This window comes from Oryctolagus cuniculus, chromosome 8 (assembly GCF_964237555.1).
Source record: "Oryctolagus cuniculus chromosome 8, mOryCun1.1, whole genome shotgun sequence".
Taxonomy (NCBI): domain Eukaryota; kingdom Metazoa; phylum Chordata; class Mammalia; order Lagomorpha; family Leporidae; genus Oryctolagus; species Oryctolagus cuniculus.
Window position 1 is genome coordinate 57385862 of NC_091439.1, and position 22510 is coordinate 57408371.

Consider the following 22510-nt stretch of genomic DNA (forward strand, 5'->3'; position numbering starts at 1 on the left):
ATTAGATGGGCCTAATATCTATAGAAACTTTTTATCCCACAGTTATAGAATACACATACTTTTCATCAGTGCATGGAACTTTCTCTAGGATAGACCATAAAATAAGTCAGCAAATTCAAAAAAATCAAAATCAACCAAGCATCTTTTCTGACCACACTGGAATGAAGCTGGAAATGAACAACTCCAGAGTCTCTGCAGCATAGACAAATACATGGAGACTGAACAACATGCTCTTGAATGAACAATGGGTTGTAGAAGACATCAAAAGAGATAGCAAAAAATTTCTAGAAATGAATATGACAATGCAGCATATTAAAACTTTTGGGGTATAGCAAAAGCAGTGTTAGGAAGTTTATAGCAATTTGTGCCTACATGAAAAAGTTGGAAAGGTGCCACATAAATGAGCTATCACTGCATCTCAAGGACCTAGAAAACAACAAACCAAACCCCAAATTAGTAGGATGAAAGAAATAATTAAAATTAGAGAAGAGAGGCTGGCACCGTGGCTCAATAGGCTAATCCTCTGCCTGCAGCGCCAGCACACTGGATTCTAGTCCTGTTCGGGGCGCTGGATTCTGTCCTGGTCACTCCTCTTCCTGTCCAGCTCTCTGCTATGGCCTGGGAGTGCAGTGGAGGATGGCCCAAGTCCTTGGGCCCTGCACCTGCAGGGGAGACCAGGAGAAGCACCTGGCTCCTGGCTTCAGATCAGCATGGTGTGCCGGCTGCGGTGCGCCAGCTGCAGCACACTGGCCTCAGCGGCCACTGTGGGGTGAACCAATGGAAAAGGAAGACCTTTCTCTCTCTCTCTCTCACTGTCCACTCTGCCTGTCAAAAAAATTAGAGAAGAGATAAATAAAATTGAAGCAAATAATACAAAAGATAAGTGAAATAAAGAGCTGTTTTTGAAAAAAAATTTGATAGACCATTTTCCCAATTAACCAAAAAAAAAAGAAAGAAAAAAGGTGGAGACCCAAATCAATAAGATCAGAGATGAAAAGGCTAATGTAACAACAGGTACCACAGAAATAAAAAGAACCATCAAGAATTGCTACCAAGAACTGGATGACAACAGATCAGAAAATCTGGAAGAAATGGATAGATCCCTGGGTATGTAAAATCTACCAAAATTGAGTCATGAAGACTTAGAAAACTTAGATCAATAACCAAGATGGAGATTGAATCAGTAATAAAGACCCTCCCAACGAAGAATAGCCCATGACTGGTTGGCTGGACTGAATTCTACTAGACTTTTAAAGAACAACTAATGGCCGGCGCCGTGGCTCACTAGGCTAATCCTCCGCCTAGCGGCGCCGGCACACCGGGTTCTAGTCCAGGTCGGGGCGCCGGATTCTGTCCTGGTTGCCCCTCTTCCAGGCCAGCTCTCTGCTGTGGCCAGGGAGTGCAGTGGAGGATGGCCCAGGTGCTTGGGCCCTGCACCCCATGGGAGACCAGGAGAAGCACCTGGCTCCTGGCTCCTGCCATCGGATCAGCGCGGTGCGCCGGCCGCAGCGCGCCAGCCGCGGCGGCCATTGGAGGGTGAACCAACGGCAAAGGAAGACCTTTCTCTCTGTCTCTTTCTCTCACTGTCCACTCTGCCTGTCAAAAAACAAACAAAAAACAAAAAACCTAATTCTAGTTCTTCTTAAGCTGTTCAAAACAATTTAAAAAGGAGAGAATCCTCCCAAACCCCTCCTATGATGCCAGCATCACCCTAATTTCTAAACAAGAAAAAGGGAAGAGAACTATGGACCAATATCCTTGATGAACGTAGATGCAGAAATCCTCAACAAAATACTAGTTAATTGAATCCAACAATACATGTGAAAGAACGTTCACCCAGACCAGTGAGATTTATCTCTGCTTTTCAATGATGGTTCAACATTCACAAATCAATAAATGTGACTCATAACATTAACAAACTGAAGAACAGCACCATATGATTATTTCGAAAGATACAGAAAAAGCATTTGATAAAAACAGCATCTTTTCATGATGAAAGCCTTAAGCAAATTGGGTATAGAAGTAACATTCCTCAACACAATCAAGGCAAGCTATGACAGAACCACAGCCAACATCCTATTGAATGGGAAAAGCTGGAAGCATTCCCACGAAGATCCAGAACTGGGCAAGGATGCCCACTCTCACCATTACTATTCAATATACTACTGGAAGTTTTAGCCAGAGCTATTAGGCAAGAAAAAAACTCAAGGGAGTTCAAATTGGGAAGGAGGAATGAAAATATTCCTATTTGCAGATGATATGATTACATATTTATAAAAACTCCAGTAAGAGACTCTTAGAACTCATAAAAGAGTTTGGTAAGGTGGAAGGATATGAAATTAACACACAAAAATCAATATCCTTTGTATATACAAAGAATGCCATGGCTGAGAAAGAATATCTCATATCAGTCCCATTCATAATAATTACAAAAACAACTAAATACCTTGGAATACATTTAAGCAAGGGTGTCAAAGATCTCTGTGGTGAAAATAACAAAACATTAAAGAAGGAAATAGAAGAAGACACACAAAAAATGGGAAAATCTTCCATGTTTGTGGATTTGAAGAATTAATATCAAAATTTCTATACTGCCCAAAGCAATTTACAGATTCATTGAAATCCCAATCAAAATACCAATGACATTCTTCTCAGATCTACAAAAAGCAATTCTAAAATTCATATGGAAACACAAGAAATCCTGAGGCTAAAATAGTCTTATACAACAAAAATAAAGCTGGAGGCATCACAATATCAGATTTTAAGATATAATGCAGGGTAGTTATGATCAAAACAGCTTGGTATTGGCAAAAAAAATTAGACATATAGACCAGCTGAACAGAATTGAAACTCCAGAAGTCAATCCAAGCATCTACAACCAACGTATCTGACAAAGGAGCTAAAATCAATCCCTGGAGCAAGGACAGTCTCTTCAGCAAATGGTGCTGGGAAAACTGGGTCTCTGCATGCAGAAGTGTGAATCCAGACCCCTACCTTACACCTTACACAAAAATCCACTCAGAATGGATAAAAAATTTAACTATATGACCCGATACCATCAAAGTACTAGAGAACGTTGGGAAACCCTGTAAGACATTGGCACAGGCGAAGACTTTTTGGAAAAGACCCCAGAAGCAGTGGTAATCAAAGCCAAAATTGACAAATGGGATTACATCAAGCTGAGAAGCTTCTGCACTGCAAAAGAAGCCCTCAGCAAAGTGAACAGACAGCCAACAGAATGGGAGAAAATATTTTCAAACTATGCAACTGATAAAGGGTTAATATCCAAAATGTATAAAGAGCTCAAGAAACTCACCAACAGGAAGACAATCCAGTTGAGAAATGGGCAAAAGACTTAACAGGCATTTTTCAAAAGAGGAAATTCAAACGGCCAACAGACCCATTTAAAAATGCTCAGCATCACTAGCTGACAGGGAAATGCAAATTAAAACCATGGTGAGGTTTTACTTTATTCCAGTTAGAATGCTTCTCATACAGAAATAAAAAGCATTAAATGCTGATTAAGATGTGGGGAAAAAGTTACCCTAATCCACTGTTGGTAGGACTGTAAACTGGTACAGCCATTGTAGAAGACGGTATGGAGATACCTCAGAAAACTGAAAACAGATATACTATATGACCCAGCAGTCCCACTCCTAGGAATTTACCAAAATGAAATGAAATCAGCATTTGAAAGAGTTATCTGTACCCCCATGTTTATTGCAACTCAGTTTGCAATAGCTAAGATATGGAATCAACCCTGATCTCCATAAACTCTTGACTGGATAAAGAGATTATGGTATGTATGCACTATGGGATACTACTTAGTGATTTAAAAAATGAAATCCTCTCTTCTGCAACAAAATGGATGCACTGGAAACCCAAAAAGATAGACACTGTGTGTTTTCCTTGATCTGTGGTAGCTAATAGTGTACCTAAAATGTAATATATTGGACATTTTGAAATTTGGTGATTGTTTATAGCCCTTGTTTCTACTGTTGAGAAACAGTGTTTTTTTCTTCATACTGTTTGTTGAACTCTTAGCGTAGGGATAATCTTATGAGTATAGAATAAACTGAAAATGGATCTTTGTAAAATTTAGGAGTGGAAATAGAGTCAGGATGAAGAAGGGAGGGAATGTAGGGGGAGGGAGGATAGGGTGGAAAGTATCGTTGTGTTCCTTAATCTGTATAAATGAAATACATGAAGTTTGTATACCTTAAATTTAAAAAAAATCAATATCGTGTCATGGAAAAAACTCTCAACACATTAAGAATAGAATGTACCTGAACATAGTAAGTGGCATATATGATAAGCCTATGGCTAACAAAGGCTGAATGGTGAAAAGTTGAAAGCCTGTTCTCTAAGATCAGGAAAAAGGCAAGGGTTCTCACTCTTTCCACTTCTATTCATTGTAATATTGGAAGCCCTAGCCAGAGCAGTTATTCAAGAGAAAGAAGTAAAAGGCATTCAAATTGGAAAAGAAGTTAAATTTTCCCTGTTTGCAGAATATCTGATCTTACATTATGGTATGGTATACCCTAAGGATGCCACAAAAAGACTGTTAGAATGAACGAATTCAGTAAAGTTGCAGGATATAAAATAAACTTAGAAAATTCAGTAGCAATTTTATACACTGACAATGAACTATCTGAAAAAGAGATTAGAAAAACAGTCACTTTTATAATAGCTACTAGGAAAACTAAGTACTTGGAAATAAATTCCTCCTAGGGTGGAAAGACCTGTACACTGGAAACTTTAAAGCATTGAGAGAAAGAACTGAAGAAGGCAAAAGTGGAAATACCTACTGTGTTCATGGGCTAAAAGAATTAATATTGTTAAAATGCCCATTCTGCTTGAAGTGATCTGTAGATCAATGCAGTCTCTGTGATAATTTCAAGGACTTTTTTTTCACAGAAATGGACAAATTTTCCCTAAAATTCATATGGTACCAAAGAAGGGCGCATATAGTTTTTGGGTAAAAAAAAAAAAAAAAAAAAAAAAGCAGAAAAAAAACCAGAGCTGGAGGCCTTATGCCACCTGAATTCAAACTATGTTACAAATCTGTGTTCAAAACAACATGATACTGGCATGAAAACAGAAACCAGTGGAACAGAATAGGGAGCCCAGAAATAAACCAGATTAGTTACAGTTAATTTATTTTTGCAAAAGGTACCCAAGAATAGGTAATTGGAAAATCAGGTGTTTTTTTTCCCCCCCAGTAAATGCTGTTGGGGAAACTATATATTCTTTTTTTTTAAACTTTTATTTAATAAATATAAATTTCCAAAGTACAGCTTTGGATTACAGTGGCTTTTTCCCCCCATAATCTCCCTCCCACCCACAACCATCCCATCACTAGTACTCAGACAGTACTTTATACTTTGTGTTTCTGTGTGGGTGCAAACTGTTGAAATCTTTACTTAGTATATACTAAATTGATCTTCTGTATATAAAGATAATTGAAAATGAAACTGTATATTCCTATATAGAAGAAGAATGAAACTGGACCCTTACTTCACATCATATACAAAAGATCAACTGAATGGATTAGACTTAACTGTAGACCTGGAACTTATAAACTTCTGGAAGAAAACATAGGGTAAAGCTCTATGACACTGGTCTGGGCAAAGGTTTTTTTTTTTTCCATGGATATGACCCTAAAAGCACGAAAGTGAAAGTAGGCAAATGGAATTCTGTTAAACTGAAAAGGTCTGCACAGCAAAGCTCATACAGCAGAATGACAAGACAGCCTAGTGAGTGGGAAAGCACACATCTAGTGAGGAGTGCTGGGACCTTCTGTAATTAGCTTGTTTATCTTGGTCCCTGCTTTTCCCCTCCTGTCTCTTCCCCTAATACAGTGGTTCTCAGATTTGAGTTTGTCTCAGAATCCCTTTGGGGGCTTCTAGGAATAAATGGTTGACTCTAGAGCTTTTGACGTAGTAGGCCTAGGGTAGGACTTAGAGTCTGTATTTATTTCTAACATGTTCCCAGGTAATGTTGAAGTGGCTGAGCAGGACCCCGCTCTGAGAACCTCTGACCTAGCATGTGCCTTGCAATGATTTGTAGTGGTATTTTTCACTTCTGTTTCATCAGCACCTAGAAAAATCTCAAGAATATAGCATGCATTCCATAAGTATTTTTGAATGAATGCATGTTAAATAAATCCATCTTGTAAGATAAGAGCCACAACAGTGTCATATACAAACAACTCATTGAAAGAATGCTGATGCCTACTTTATAAAAGATGTGATTTATTGGAAACACCTTAAGTTTTTATTTCATAGGAAGAGAAAAATAGTGGCTAAGTAGTTATGTTTTTTCTTTTAATAAAACAGCTTTATTGAGATTAAGTTAATCGGTTTGAAGTTTATAATTCACTGTTTTTTTTTTTAGTATAGGCACAATTTTGTGCAGCCATTACCAAATCAATTTTAGAACATTCACTGCCTAAAAGAAGAACCCTGGAGTCATTAATAGTCACTTCCCATTTACCCCAAATCTCTCAGCCTCAGGCAAGCACTAATCTTTCTTCCCTTCCCTTCCCTTCCCTGCCCTGCACCTGCCCTGCCCTGCCCTGCTCTTCTCTCCCCTGCCCTCCCCTCCTCTTCCTCTCCCTCCCTTCCCTTCCTTTACCTCCCCTCCTTTCCTCTCCCCTCCACTCCCCTTCTCTTCCCTCTCCCCTTTCCTCTCCTTTCCTCCCCTCCCCTCCCCTTCCCCTCCCTTCCTCTTCCTCTTCCTTCCCTTCCCTTTCTCTCCCCTTCCCTCAAGATGGGGGAGAGAAAGAAAGTGTGTGTGTGTGTATAGTGGGGAGGGGATGGATGCGCTCCCATCTGCTTTTCAGTCTCCAAATGCCCGTATCTGGGGCAGGGCCAGAATGAAGCTAGGAGCTGGGAACTCAATCATTCTTCCATCTGGATGGCAGGGACCCAACAACATGAGCTGCTGTGGCTGCCTTCCAGGGACTGAATCAGCAGGAAGCTGGATTCTGGAGCTGGAGAGGGGTGAGAATGGAACCCAGGCACTCTGATACGGGATGTGGACTTCCCAAATGGCAGCTTACCGGCTAGACTAGACACCAGGCCTTACTTTCTGTCTCTGTAGATGTGCCTATTCTGGACAGTTAATAATACATGGAATTACAAAATAATGTGATCTTTGTAACTGGCTTCTTTTCACTTGGCATGTTGTAGCTTGTGTTAGTACTTCATTCCTTTTTACTGGCAAATAATATTCCATTGTCTGACTGTGCCTTACAGTTCTGTTGACATTAGTTTAACCATCAGTTGATGGACAGTTGGGTTATTTCCATTTACTGATTTTTATGAGTAGTGTTGCTATGGGCACACATGTACAGATTTCATGTTTTTATTTCTAGTGAATATATGTGTAGGAGGAGAGTTTTTGGTCATTTGGTAATTCTAGGTCTTATATTTTGAGGATCTTCTGTTTAGAATAATGACTGTACTATTTTATACATTCCTACCAGCAAATATGTGAGGATTCTAATTTTCCTGTGACTTTACCAGTATTTGTTACTTTTGGTCTTCATTACATCTGTCATAGTGGTTGTGAGGTGCTGTCTCACCATGGGTTTGACTTACATTTCCCTGATGGCTAATGATAACGTAATTCTATTTAATGTGCTTATTGGTAATCTGTGTATCTTCTTTGTAGAGAAGCCCATCCAGATCCTTTGATACCTGTCTTTTTTTTTTTTTTTTTTTTGTAAAGGGGCCAGGCCAAAACCAGGAGCCCGGAGCATCTAACAGGTCTCCCATGTGGATGCAGGGGCCCAAGCACTTGGGCCATCTTCTGTTACTTCCCAAGGCACACTAGCAGGGAGCTGGATTGGAAGTAGAGCAACTATATCTCAAACTGGCATCCACATGGGATGCTGGCTTGCAGGCAGCCTGAGGCATCTTTTTAATGCCTTTTTTGATTAAAAAGGAGAGGAAAATTTAGGGGACCATCCAGTTAAAACGAATGCATTCCATGCTTTCATTGAGACGTAGCCATTGAAGTTTGATTTGCTAAAGCAGGAGTCCCCTCCACACTTGGGTCATCTGCTCCATTGTCACCTTCCTGGAGGCCTTTCCTGATCATCCTAAGGAGTCATTTGTTGTCATCTCTCTTTCGTTGCTCTTAAGTGTACCTAGTTAGTTTTTATTGGCTTGCATTCTCCCCCTGTTGGATGCAAGCTCAGCCCAAGTAGGGACTTTGTTCTGTTCAGTTGGCTGATGAGTGATCAGATAAATGAATGCATGGGAAGACTAGGCTTTGGAGTACACTATGCACTAGCTGAGGGATCTTGGACTAGTTATTTCACTTTTCTCAGGTGTGACATTTTCATCTGCAAAATCATAGTGGGTTGCTGTGGGGATTAAATTATCTGATTTGTGTAAAGTGCTGAACACTGTACCAGTACTCTAAAGAAGGAAAAGGCTAGCTGTTTTTATCTTTTTCCTTGCTTTTGATACATCACATAGGGTACTAGCTACTTGTTTGTAAGGAATATATACCTTTTAATGGACTCAAGTGAACCAAAATTCCTTGTGTTTTTCTTTTTCCAGGGGATGCAGAGAGCCACTAATGTCACCTATCAAGCCCATCATGTCAGCAGGAATAAGAGAGGCCAGGTGGTGGGGACCAGAGGTGGCTTTCGTGGTTGCACAGTGTGGCTAACAGGTATGGTCAAGAGAGAGAAATTAGTTTATTTTAAAGAAGTAATGATAGATAATCTTAGACTGGTAGTAAGCATCTTTAAATTTTGAGCCCTGTTTTTGTATTTAAAGCATGCCCATAACTGTCTTTGTTGCTTAGTAATAACATACAGGGGTACTTAAAAAGTTTGTGAGAAAATGGAACTAAAAGATTTTATTTTGGTGCAAAATTTGAAATCCATGCATATTTTTTTTTTTATAATAAGCATTTTCCATGAGCTTTTTGAAGACCCATTCATTTTCTTGTGGCAATTCCTTTTGTTCTTTTGCAAGATTGCTGTTAAGCAAGTAAAGGGGAGAAACCAGGATGTATTACAAAGCTATCTTTTGGTAGACACTGTATTAATTCTGTAAACTCCTGAGTACAGTTAGGACCTGGTTGCTGCTTCAGGAAGCTCCTGAAGTAAAGCATATGAAGAGAGAATGGGCAGTAGGAGTTTCACATCATCATGTCTATCATTCAACTTTGGCCTCTGCTTCTTTCTTGTCTTGGTTTTCCCAGAATCTCTCTTTGGGCTTAGCCATAGCAGAGTGGTGGGAGGGTAGATTGATCCAGGTTTTGGAAGTAGTTTAAAAATGACAAATCCTTTCACTTCTAGGAATTGTATTGAAAAAATTGGTATATCTTGCCAAATTGCTCCCTAGAAATTTCTACCAGTTTACTGTCTCCTACCAGCAGTGTGGAAGAGGGTCCATTACCAGGGTCTTTGTCAATCTGGATATTAGCATTCCTTAAAAATTTGTGCTGATCTGAAGCCAGAAGCTAGGAGCCTCCTCCGGGTCTCCCACACTGGTGCAGGGGCCCAAGGACTTGGGCCATCTTCCACTGCTTTCCCAGGCCATAGCAGAGAGCCAGATCAGAAGAGGAGCAGCTGGGACTTGAACCTGCACCCATATGGGATGCCGGCGCTTCAAGCCAGGGTGTTAACCCGCTGCACCACAGCGCCGGTCCCTGGGTTGTTTATTTATTTATTTTTAGTTTCTTTCTTTCTTTCTTTCTTTATTTATTTTTGACAGGCAGAGTGGACAGTGAGAGAGAGAGACAGAGAGAAAGGTCTTCCTTTGCCGTTGGTTCACCCTCCAATGGCCGCCGCGGCTGGCGCGCTGCGGCCAGCGCACCGCGCTGATCCGATGGCAGGAGCCAGGTACTTCTCCTGGTCTCCCATGGGGTGCAGGGCCCAGACACTTGGGCCATCCTCCACTGCACTCCCGGGCCACAGCAGAGAGCTGGCCTGGAAGAGGGGCAACCGGGACAGAACCCGGCGCCCCAACCGGGACTAGAACCCGGTGTGCCGGCGCCGCAAGGCGGAAGATTAGCCTATTGAGCTGTGGCACCGGCCTCTGCGTTGTTTATTTTAATTAAAATTTTTATTTATTTGTGGGGAGGGGCAAGAGGGAGATATCTCTAGAGAGGGAGTTCCCATCCACCGGTTCACTCCCCAAATGGCCTCATTTGGGCCAGGTGGTGCCAAAGCTGGAGCCAGGGTCTGAATCCAGTTTCCCATATGGGTGGCAGGAGCCCAGCTACTTGCGCCATCATTGCTGCCTCCCAGTGTGTACATTAGCAGGAAGCTGGAGTCAGGAGCTGGAACCTGGAATCCAACTGAGGCCCTCTGCTGTAGGAGGCAGGCTTTTAAACTGCTAGGCTAAATGCCGGCTCCTCTTTGTGTGTTTGTTTTTGTGTGAAGGAGCAGGACACTCTCACCTTCCCCTCTCCTCTGTCTTATGTCAGGATTGTTGTTAAAGTGTTACTCTTACACTGCCCACGTTTATGGCACCTCTGTTTTATCCTGTAAGTAAGCTGATCCAGTCCTCCCAGGCTCACTGGTGGCTGTGTATTCTGGTGTGCCCAGTCCTTCTGGTTATTTAATGAATATAAATACCAGTGGTGGAGGAAGGAGAGTAAAAATGTGGGTGTTCACTCAGGTTAAATGATGTTCTAAATCAGACTTCCAGACAATTTTATCATAGTGGTAAGAGTGGTGATCTGGAATATGGAGGTAACATTGCAATGTTTTACTTACTTTTTCCCTTTCCTTTTCTTCCTTTGGCAGAAATAATTTGGAGATATAACTTTGTCTTAAAATGTGGCATGCATTTCTAGACTAGTGATAAGTAGAGGATAAAATGATTATTTCTTCAACCGTATTGAATACCAAAACTAGTTAAGCTGTTTGGATCTGTGATTTCAAGAATGCTGTAAGGCATACTTACAAGTTATTAAAAACAAATACTATTTTTAAACTCTAGACTTTCCTAGGTAGGAAGTAATAAGTTTTAAGGAAAATGTTGAGTAAGAATGTTACTGAGAGACTGCTGTGAGTAATGAGTGTAATTATGTCTGTGGTTGAAATTCCTTGTTACTGAGTTGCCATCCTTCACACAGCATGTGTGCAATCTGTTTGGACTGTTTAATTTTAGGTTTGTCTGGCGCAGGGAAGACTACAGTGAGCATGGCTTTGGAGGAGTACTTGGTTTGCCATGGTATTCCGTGTTACACTTTGGATGGTGACAATATCCGTCAAGGTCTCAATAAAAATCTTGGCTTTAGCCCCGAGGACAGAGAAGAGAATGTTCGACGCATTGCAGAAGTTGCTAAGCTGTTTGCAGATGCTGGTTTAGTGTGCATCACAAGTTTTATATCACCTTATACACAGGTAAGTGTCTTTTGTGCCATTGCAGTTCTAATGACATACTGAGAATATCACATGGGGCAAAGCACCTAAATTAAACATTGACATGTGCTCGAGACTAAATCAAAATAAAAATAATTAACCTGAAACATTTCTGTGCAGTGACTTTCTGAGTAAATCCAGTGTTGATAAAACCTGCTCTTAGAAGAGACCAAAGTATAACAAAGTTGTTGAATTTAGGCCAATAGTCAGATTATTTCAGAGTTGATTTTTCAGTTCAGTGAACCCATGGTGAATACTTGGTAAGTGACAGATACCAGGAACACCTAAGTTTCTCCCTCCCCCACCCCCTTCCTTCCTTCCTATTTATTTGAAAGGCAGAGTTGGGGCCGGCACTGTGGCATAGCGGGTTAACACCCTGGCCTGAAGTGCTGGCATCCCATATGGGCGCCGGTTCGAGTCGCATCTGTCCCACTTCCCATCCAGCTCTCTGCTATGGCCTGGAATAGCAGTAGAAGATGGCCCAAGTGCTTGGACCCCTGCACCCGCGTGGGAGACCCAGAAGAAGCTCCTGGCTCCTGGCTTTGGATCAGCACAGTTCCAGCTGTTGTGGCCAATTGGGGAGTGAACCATCAGATGGAAGACCTCTCTCTCTCTCTCTCTCTCTCTCTCTCTCTGTAACTCTGACTTTCAAGTAAAGTAAATAAATCTTAAGGATGCAAACTCTTAAAAAAAAAAAAAGACAGAGTTACAGAGAGGCAGAGGCAGAGAGAGAGAGAAAGAAAGAGAGAGGGAGGTCTTCCATCTGCTGGTTCACTCCCCAAATGGCTGCAATGACCAGAGCTGGGCTGATCCAAAGCCAGGAGCCAGGAGCTTCCTCTGGGTCCCCCACGTGGGTATAAGGGCCCAAGCACTTGGGCCATCTTCTACTGTTTTCCCAGGCCATAGTAGAGAGCTGGATTGGAAGTGGAGCAGCCGGGACTAGAACCGGCTTCCATATGGCCCATATACCACAGCGCTGGCCCCACATCTAAGTTTCTTAGCACGTGTCCTTCTATGACCTCTTTGGTCTCAGCTCCCATCATATTTTCCTCTTAGTCTAGAGAATGTGGAAGCATTGAGTCAGCTTTTTGTATTTCACTGATAAAGTCATGTTGCTTCTTACCTCAGGATTTCTTTCTTTTCTTTTCTTTCTTCTTCTTTTTTTTAATATGGAAAATTTCCTGGATTTTTTGTGTCTTCCTTGCAAAGAGGCCATTTTCCCCCCTGCCTGGAAAGCACTCTGCTCCTTCCTCTTCTCTCTCTTCCCAGTTGACGCCTCTCTTACTTTGAGACTGGGGTCGGGGATCTCCTCCTGCTCTGTACCCCTGCCCCGGTCACCTTCTCCTCCTCTCCCTATGCTCCCTCCAGTGTTATTGGCTGCGTGTCTTTGGTGCCCTTGTTATTGTACCTTAATATGTTGTTTTATAAAAAAAAAGTTTGTTCATTGGTGACACTAATAGTAGCAATAGTGATAACGTAATAGTACTAGCTAATGTCTGTCAAACACTGTGTACTAGTAACTGTTTTAGAGTGGTTCTGTTTGAAGGAACTCTTTTTTATTGAGACGTACAAATTTTATTTCAAACATCAAGTCTTTTACTAAATTTGAATAACACTATTTTTTGCTAACCATTTGTTTTATTTATTTTTTATAGAAAATTTTTATTTAATAAATACATATTTCAAAAGTACAACTTTTGGATTATAACGATTCTTACTCCCGTAACCACCCTCCTACTCACAAACCATCCCATCTTCTACTTCCTCTCCCATTCCATTCTTCATTAAGATTCATTTTTAATTATCTTTATATACAGAAGATCAACTCTATACTAAGTAAAGATTTCAACAGTTTGCACCCACATGGAAACACAAAGTATAAAGTACTGTTTGAAGACTAGTTTTACCGTTAATTCTCTTAGTACAACACATTAAGGACAGAGGTCCTACATAGGGAGCAAGTGCACAGTGACCCCTGTTGTTGATTTAACAATTGACACTCATATTTATGACGTCAGTAATCACCTGAGGCTCTTGTCATGAGCTTCCAAGGCTCACAAACTCCAACCTTATTTAGACAGAGTAGAATCAAAGTGGAAGTTCTCTCCTCCCGTATGAGAAAGGTACCTCCCTGAAGGAACTGTGGTGCCCAGTGAGGAAGGTGGATGGCAGGAGAGAACACTGTCCACTGTTCAGGGTCACGCACTGCACTGGGAGAGCAAATGTTTGCATCCTTATAGTGTACTTCCAGGAGCTGTGTTCTCCCATCTCCAGATCCCACAGGCGTCTGAGTGTTGGAACTGTGTCTTTTTAACCTTGTAATCCTGATGCCATGCCCCGCTCCTGGAACATGGTAGATGCTTAGTTCTGTGCTGAACAACAGCATGCCCCCTTAGGAAGCCCTGGTAACAAGGAACACAAGAGTTCACATGACTTTAGCAGTTCAAGGCAGAGGCTTTGAAGCTGGACACAGATGGACTGAAATCTTTGCAGCTGTGGCCTTGACAGTTTACTAGACCTTCCTAAGCTCAGAAAATGCCTGCCTTGTGGGGTTGTGCTGAGAAGTAGGTAAGTCATGCCTTCAGAACCCTAAGCACAGGGCCTGGCATGTACGCAGTATTCAGTAAATGTGCTAAGTACTAACAGTACAATTCAGTACTACGCCAGAAACACATTTTGATAGTTACTTGGAATTTTTAAACATCATTGAACCTGTAGAGTCATAAATGAGTATCAGACAGAGTGTTAATCATGCAGCTCACTTAATTGAACCATGGTGGGAGTTGTAAAAGGTTCTGTGAGGACCAGCTATTTTGATTTTCCTGCAGCCTTGGCATCAGTGTTAGTACATTGGTTTAAAGAGTATTTATATGTGTTTAAGCAGAGTGAGAGTTATTTGTAATTCTGGAAATAAATGGTTTTCATAGACATTTAACACCAGTGATGCTCTTTTCCGTTCCAAGAATCTCTGCAGCTCTTGGACAGTAGGCCGTCTGCTGTTCTGCCTGTTTACCTTCTTGTTTCCATAGTGAGGAGCAAACTTTTTTTATTTTTTACTGGTATAGAAATACTAAGAATGAGATTTGGACTCTGTTTTTATGGAATGTCAGAATCTGATATTTGAATCAAACTGTGTATAGGTGATACATATATTTCTCTATCCAGTCATGATTATTTTTTTCATTCATTCAGGAGATGTTTATTGGGTGTCTCTGTGTCAGCCACTGAGCTGGACTTCTTGATAGTTCCTTGAAGTGAATCCTGAAGGATGACTCAGAGTCTAGCTCGGGCTAGACGGAGGGAGGAGGCTGCTTCCGGCAGAGGAGACAGTGCGGTGTTTGCAGTTGGAGTGACAGAGAGTGTGGTTTTGGGGGAGCTGTGGGGAGGTGGGTGTGGCTGCTCTGCAGGGTGATTGTGAGGGGATGTGAAGCCGGAACAATTTGCAGGACAGATGAAGGCCTCTGGACTGCTCAGGGCTCTCGCCTCACAGGAGGTTATAATAGGGAATGATGTCATTGGGATTACATTTGGGTGAGGTCAGCCTTGAAGCCTGGAATGACAGTGGTCTGGAGGTGGGAGACTCGGTGGGAGGCTTTGGCATAGCACCAGCTGTGTCAGGGAAAAGTGGATTCAGGCAGCAGCAATGGGAATAAGAGATGGGATGTGTTTGGGGCTTCTTGAGGCTGTGGCATCAGTAGGACTTGGTGCTGCTTGATAACTGATTGGGTCAGGGGATGAAGGATGGTGTTTTCTGGTTAGAGGATGTTTAATTGAATTAGGAAATATAGAGTAACTAGAGAGAAGATGAGTATTTTCTTCTTTTTAAAAAATATTTATTTGAAAGGCAGAGGGACAGGGAGAGAGACAGACAGACAGACACAAGTAGATCTTCCAGTCACTGGTCAGTCACTCCCCCAGTGGTTGCAACAGCTGGGGCTGGGCCAAGCCAAAGCCAGGAGCCAGGAACTCTTTCCTGGTCTTCCACTAGGATGGTGGCAGGGACTCAAGCATTTGGGCAATCTTCTACTGCCTTACCAGGCACATTAGCAAGGAGCTGGATTGGAACTGGAGCATTTGGAACTTGAACTGGTGCTTAGATATGGGATGCTGGTGCCGCAGGCAGCAGTTTAACCTGCTGCTCCACACGCTAGACCCATTTCATTTTCCTTGGGTTCAGTCTGAAATGCTCGTGGAGTATCTAAGAGGAGGTGATCGTTGGGCTGTTGGAAAATTGGTTCCAGATCTCAGGAAGGTTATGCAGGATTGAAGTCTAGATTTAGGAATCAGTAACTTCATTAATTGAAACCTAGATGGCTTGAGAATATACAGCAGAGTATATATAGAATGAGAAATGAGCCATGGATGGAAACTTGGGATCACCTTTATTTAAATGGGCATAGTAAGATCACAATTGCTGTGCCAGACGTAAAACTCACAAAGCTAATGAGATGATTTCTACATACTGGAATAAGCTCCATGACAGAGGTACATGGTGGATACTCTTAACCCAGAGGAAGAAAGGCCTTTAGTTTGCTTGGGCATGCAGGGAAGACTTCCTGGAGGAGATTTTGTGGAGCTGTGCTATGAGGGAGCACACTGCTTTAAACAGAAGAGAGAAGTGTATGTTAGTGTGTTTCTGACAGGTAAGATGACACAGGCATAAGACCCAAATGGCCTGGTAGGCCAGCAAATATTAATTATTAATCAATCATTGAGTGCAAGAGCAAGAATGTTGGGGCTATAAATTGCAGGCTTCTTGGTTGGATGGTGGTGGGCATCTTGAGGAGGTAAATGAGATGGTCAGTTTTGCATCTATTGTCCTGAGGACAGAGATTAGTGTGGCTTTGGGCAGACCAAAGCTAGAAGCGAGAAGACTGATTGAAAGGATGTTGAGGTTGTCTGTACGGGAGAAATGAGGTTGAACTAGGAAGGAAGGAAGGAGGGCAGACTGAGCTGGTGTAAAACGTCGTGGTGGAATCCGAGGGGCTTTGTGACCCATGGGTGTGGAGGGAGAGGGAACCAGAACACCTCTTATAATGGGGGTGGGGTGGGAGATAGTGCTGTCATCTCTGGATTTGGGCCATGTTAGAGGCAATCCAAGCTTGGGGAAAAAAGGAGAATTTGTTTAGTTTTGGACATGTTAAGTTTGAGGCACTTGTGGGATACCAGGTAGATATATTTAGGACGAAAGCTGGAAATGTGTGTTTAATTTCAGGAGAGAGCTCAGGGTGCAAGCCTGGATGCTGGTGTGTGTGTGTTGTTGCTAACGCTCTGAAGGCATTTAAGAGATGTGCTCACAGCCTGCGGGAGGGGAGCAGTAGGCTCGGTGAGGAGGGTGGGCAGCACCAGTGGAAGGTGTGGGGAGGCAGAAGGAGCGGGGTGGGCCCTGCAGAGGAAGGACTGGGGAGTGGCATTACGGGAGTCCATAGAGGCAGTGGTGTGATAACAGCACAGTCCTGGTATTTTAAACCCTGAGAAGGAGGGAAGGTTTTTGGGTGGCTAGTTAGTTCTTTTTCTTTTTCTTTTTTTTTTTTTTGGAATAGGTGAGAGAGAGTTGCACTTGTTTGTTGCTGGAAAAAAGCCATCAGAGAGAGAAGGCTGAAGATTTCAGATGAAGTAGGGGGAATGAGTTGAACAAGATGCTGTAAGAAGACACAAAAGGGGAAGGGATTTAGAAAATGTGAAGAGAAAACAAGATTCTTAGGAGGTACATGCATTTGTATGGCAGAGAGGAGACTGAGAGCTTTCATTCCCAGGCAGTCTCTCTTTTATGTTTATTTTCTGTTTTTTTTTTTTTTTTTTTAAATTTATTATTATTATTATTTTTTAAAGATTTATTTGAAAGGCAGAGTTGCAGAGAGGCGGACACACACACACACACACACACACAGGTCTCTTACCTGCTGGTTCACCCCCCAAATGCTGCAATGGCCAGAGATGCACTGATCAGGAGCCAGGAACTTCTTCCGGGTCTCTCACATGGGCGCAGGAGCCCAAGGACTTGGGCCATCTTCTACTGCTTTCCCAGGCCATAGCAGAGCTGGATTGGAAATGGAGCAGCCAGGACTTAAACCTGCGCCCATATGGGGTGCCAGCACTGCAGGTAGCAGCTTTACCCACTATGCCACGGTGCCTCTATTTATTATTTTTTTCATGTTAATTTATTTTCATTTACTTGAATGGCAATGCGAGAGAGAGAGAGAGAGAGAGAGAGAGATTGAGAGAGAGAGAGATTCCATTTGCTAGTTCATTCCCTAGTGCCTGCAGAGCCAAGGCTGGGCCAGACCAAATTAGGAACCCAGAACTCCATCCAGGTCTCTCCCTGTAGAACCCAAATACTTGCACCACCATCCTCTGCCTCCCAGGATGTATTAGTAGGGAGCTGGACGAAAGTGGAGTAGCAGGGACTTAAACCAGCAGCTTAAACTGTTGAGCCACAAAACCTATCCTGTAGGAAATGTGGAGGTGGGCTTTTGGCCTGTTAGTTAAAATGCCTTCATTTTGTATCAGAGTGCCTGGGTCCAAGTTGTTGGCTGTGTTCTCCATTCCAGCTTCCTGCTAATGCATATCCTGGGATACAGCAGGTGTTGGCTCAGGAAGTTCAGTCCCTCCCACCTCTGTGGGAGATCTGCATTGAGTTGGTAGCTCCTGGCTTTGGCCTGGCCCAGTGCTGGCTGTTGCAGGCATTTGGGGAGTGAACCAGAGGATGAGAGCACTGGCTTTTAGTTTTTCACTCACTGCCTCTCACAAATAAATAAATAATAAATAGGAACTGTGGTCATGCGGTCAGAGTGGAAGCAGGCACGTGTGGTCAGAGGGGCCGTACAGTGTGGGGAAGGAATGGTGGACGTTGCAGGGTCCAGCTTTCTAAGTTGGCCCCACACTTTGGTACATGGAGTGTGAGTGTGGAGCTTGCCCTGGAGAGTGAGAAGATGAGCGGCATCATCCAGGGACCCAGGTTGTAGTTAAGCCTAGAAAGACCAGGTTGACATACGAAGGAACCCATGTTCAGAGGAGAGGGTGGAGAGTAGGGGCTCCGCGATGTAGTGGTGCTACTACAAAGGAGCTGTGCGGGAATGCTCACAAGGAGAAGTGGCCCGGGGCATCACTTGGTGAGGGAGTGGACCAGCCGCAGGGTTCTGAAAGGATCTGCTCTATGAAATTGCTTTCCTGGCAGCCGAGGCTGAGGTTGAGTGAGGCATTAGAGAGTGGCCTTTGCCACCTGCATTCCAGCTGGACTTTGGCCAGGTTCCCCTAGGGTTTAGGCAGGTCTGCGGAACCCTTTTTCTGCAAAGGGCCATTTGGATATTTATAACATCATTCGCAGCCATACACAATGATCAACTTAAAAATTAGCCTGCTATGGATTTATTGAAGTTCAAGTCCTTCCTGCCATTCCCAAATGATTTCACAGGCCATGGGGGCTGGACATTCCCCACCCCTGCTTTAAGGGAAACGTCCATTGTTTTCTTCCTGTCTCCTAATATTCTGAGTCTGTAGAATGCTATGCCTTTTAAAATTGTTACGATGAGTGGGTGTTAATAATTTCTTGGGTTTCCCTAATTTTTTTCAGTTTCTACAAGGCATTTAAAAGTGAAAGTTAAATTGTGTGTAATGTATTTTCCACTAGCTCAAGTGGAAAGCACTTTTACTTTCCCGTCATGTTAGTAGAGTCCATTTGATGTGTGTGGTCTCGTTTTTATTGTACACGTCTCTCCCTGCAGGATCGCAACAACGCGAGACAGATCCATGAAGGTGCGAGCTTACCTTTTTTCGAAGTATTCGTTGATGCTCCTCTGCATGTTTGTGAACAGAGGGATGTGAAAGGTCTCTACAAAAAAGCCCGGGCAGGAGAAATTAAAGGCAAGTGTATTAGCCAATGTTTTGTCGCTTTTACTAAATGCCTTACACGGCTGCTTTGGAAGGAAGAGCTTTATTTTGGCCCATCATTTTGGAAGTTCACAGCCCGAGGTCAGGTGGGCACCATGGGTTCAGCTGTGCGGTGAGACTGGAGGATGGCCATGGCGGAGTGTGGTGGAGGAAGGGTCACGGGGTGAGCTGGGGAGCAGAGTGTGGCTGGGCCCAGCTGAGTTCTGTAATCAGCCCTCCTCTGAGGGCATAGCCCCGTGAGCTGCGGGCCTCCCACTAGGCCCTACCTCCTATACACCAGGATCTGGCCTTTTCCACCCTCTGAGTACCTTTCACTTATGACTTTGGGGTTTAACAGCTGTGTGAGTTTGGGAGCCAAGTCTTGTTCATGTCATAGCAGTTATATATATTTTTTTCTTTTTTTTTTTTTTTTTGCAACTTGTCTTTCCTTAGATATTTATCTTCCTATATGTGGGACTGATAATCTTTTCTAAGAGGCAAGAGTGTTTAAACAACTTGGAGCTTGTTGAGGAGAGAATTCAGTCTTATTACACTATTCTGTCTCACAGTCTTAGCGATAGTACCTGGCACTGTACACTAAGGGAGTGCTATTGACCCTATTAGAACCTTACTCCTAAGGGATTCAGGGTTGGCGAAAACCTACTAGGTGCTCCTACACATGGATCAGGTACCTAGCAGTTATCAGTCACCAGCTGCTACCACTTCTGCTTGCTATTCCAGTGGGATGGAGGGAACCCCATAGTTATTAGGAAAAATGCCTGCATGACAAGCATCTTGATGGCAAGGGTAATGTCTCCTTCTTATTTATGGTGTAGAGTGTGGAATGGTCTCTTCTTCATCCCATGCACAGTTGTTGAATTAGATTGAATTAACGTACCACTGATTCCATCAAAGTATGTACATGGCTTGCTTTTCAGGTTTTCTGGTCTGCTCCCCGAGTTTGAACTGTGGTGGAGAGGTGAACACTGAGGGAGGAAATTAGAGCCCATCTCTGTTGTTGCCTTTGAGATTAGTTGTATTATTGATCTTGCAGGATCCTTTGACAGTGCTGGCATTCAAAACAAAAATCAAAGATAGGCCACTCAGTGCTCATTGTTTAAGAGTCAGTAGCTTTGTTTGCCTTCCCAACAGGAGGTGTGATTGCCAGGACTGTCACTGGAATTCTCAGGCACTCTGGATTCTAGATTTTGGTATTCAGTTTCTGGCTTTGAAGAGGAAAGGGTAGGCCAGGCAGGGAAATGCTTTGTATTCTCTGTTCTTTTGTATTTGGACCTGGGGGTGCTTTAGCCATTGGGGCAAGTCCCCAGTTCCCCAGTTCCGTGGGCAAGGCTGACACCTGCTCGTGCCACCATGGAGGCTCAGGGCCTGGATGAGGGCCACTGCTCACCTGTCATCCTTTTTGCCCAGTAAGCTGGCACTTTTCTCACCCAGAAAGAACAGGCAGCCTGACTGGAATGATTTATGACAGTAGGGGAAAAACCAAGTTAGCTCTATAACTATGTATCATTCTGTATTAATGGACAGGTTTTTTTTTTTTTTTTTTTGAAGATTTTACTTATTTATTTGAGAGGTAGAGTTACAGACAGTGAGTGGGAGAGACAGAGAGAAAGTGCTTCCATCCGTTGGTTCACTCCCCAGATGGCCACAATGCCCAGAGCTGCGCTGATCTGAAGCCAGGAACCAGGTGCTTCTTCCCGGTCTCCCATGTGGGTGTAGGGGCCCAAGCACTCAGGTCATCTTCTACTGTCTTTCCCAGGCCACAGCAGAGAGATGGATTGGAAGAGGAGCAGCTGGGACTAGAACCGGCACCCATATGGATGCCAGTGCCGTAGACAGTTTTTATTTCAGTTTTTTTTTTTTTTTTTTTTTTTTTTTTTGTATAGAGATTTGGGACAGAAAAGCAGAATGGGGTATCCAGGACCCTAATACCTAAATCTTTTACTTATTTTAATTGCAGTTGGTTCTGTTGTGTTTGCAAGGGTGTACTGGTGAGGTAGGGTAGGTTTGTCTGCTTGGCTGGAGTAAGGTACCTGTGAACAGAGACAATACCTTGAATGTTTTTGTGACTTTAAACGGTAGCACGGAGTGTGGCCCAGCGTGTAGTGCCTGCCACAGGGGTAGTAAATGCTTGTGGGCTGGGTGAAGAGGTGGAATGGGAGTGGAATTCAACACACTGATCAGTGCTATCTATTTGTGACATGTATGTTTGGTGCTGGGGATGCAACAATGAATAAGACTACAGCCCAAATGCCTGGAGCCCCATACAGCTTGTACTCTGTGAACTGGGGGTGTGTTTGTGTTAACCTTCCTGAGGATTGACAGCAGCCCCCGAGTGGATGGTGATGAAATGTGTATGCACACTGATTTCTTTTAGGTTTGCCACAATGCTAGAATTTCTGATTGTAGAGTATTTATTTTTCAAAGAAATCATTGGCTGGTTGTCAAAATGGTGCTTATTAACAAGTTCCCTGGCTGTGCTATTTCAGATCCCTCATGGCAGACATTCAAGGACAGAGAAGTTTGTATAATCCAGGAGATCTCAGGCTATTCTAGACCTTTATATGACAGTTATTGGATAGTAAATATATCCCAGTATCAGCCACTCTGATACCTAGAGTATTTCATGATTATTACTTAACTACTATCAAATATGAGTGTTTTTTCTCACAGTGCACTTTTATGATAACCGTTTTGTTGGAGTGGGGACTCTTTGGCCTGTGGGCTGTATAAGCTCCCTGAGCTCATTTGGTCTTGTCCTGCCAAAGCAATCACAGCTGGGACTCAATATTCAATAAATCTATAGCCAGGTAATTTTAAAGTTGATCATATAAATATCCAAATGGCTCTTGGCTGAGAAAAGGCTCCCCACCCCAGGTTTATGGGGTAAATTAGCCATGGGGAGAACTCCTGGACCTCTAAAATGTTGAGCCAGGTCCTCTAACCCAGTGGCTCTCAAACTTGGCTGCACATCAGCATCACCTTGGGAGCACGGCTGTCTCCAGGCCAGTGGAATCAGCATCTCATGGGCCTGGGCCCTGGCAACTCCAGTGTATAGCCACATTTGAGAGTCAGACCTTAGCCACTAGGGGTCTAGCCAGAATCATCCCCTCCCCACCCTCTCCCACCTCACCTCCCCCAGCTATTTTATTGTGATCCATTGCTAAATACTGTTGGGAATATTGAATATACAGAAATTCCTTTTTGGGTCTGGACTCCAGGTGA

General features: G+C 43.1%; 1 protein-coding gene across 3 annotated transcripts in view; it reads left to right on the top strand.

Moving 5' to 3' along the window:
* The window catches only part of PAPSS1 (3'-phosphoadenosine 5'-phosphosulfate synthase 1), a 105064-nt gene that overhangs the window by 14316 nt on the left and 68238 nt on the right, over positions 1–22510 (top strand). For all 3 annotated transcript variants that reach the window (NM_001082172.1, XM_051819267.2, XM_051819266.2), the window contains 3 exon segments: positions 8574–8688; positions 11145–11380; positions 19123–19261. In NM_001082172.1, the coding sequence (NP_001075641.1) occupies positions 8574–8688; positions 11145–11380; positions 19123–19261 (490 nt within the window).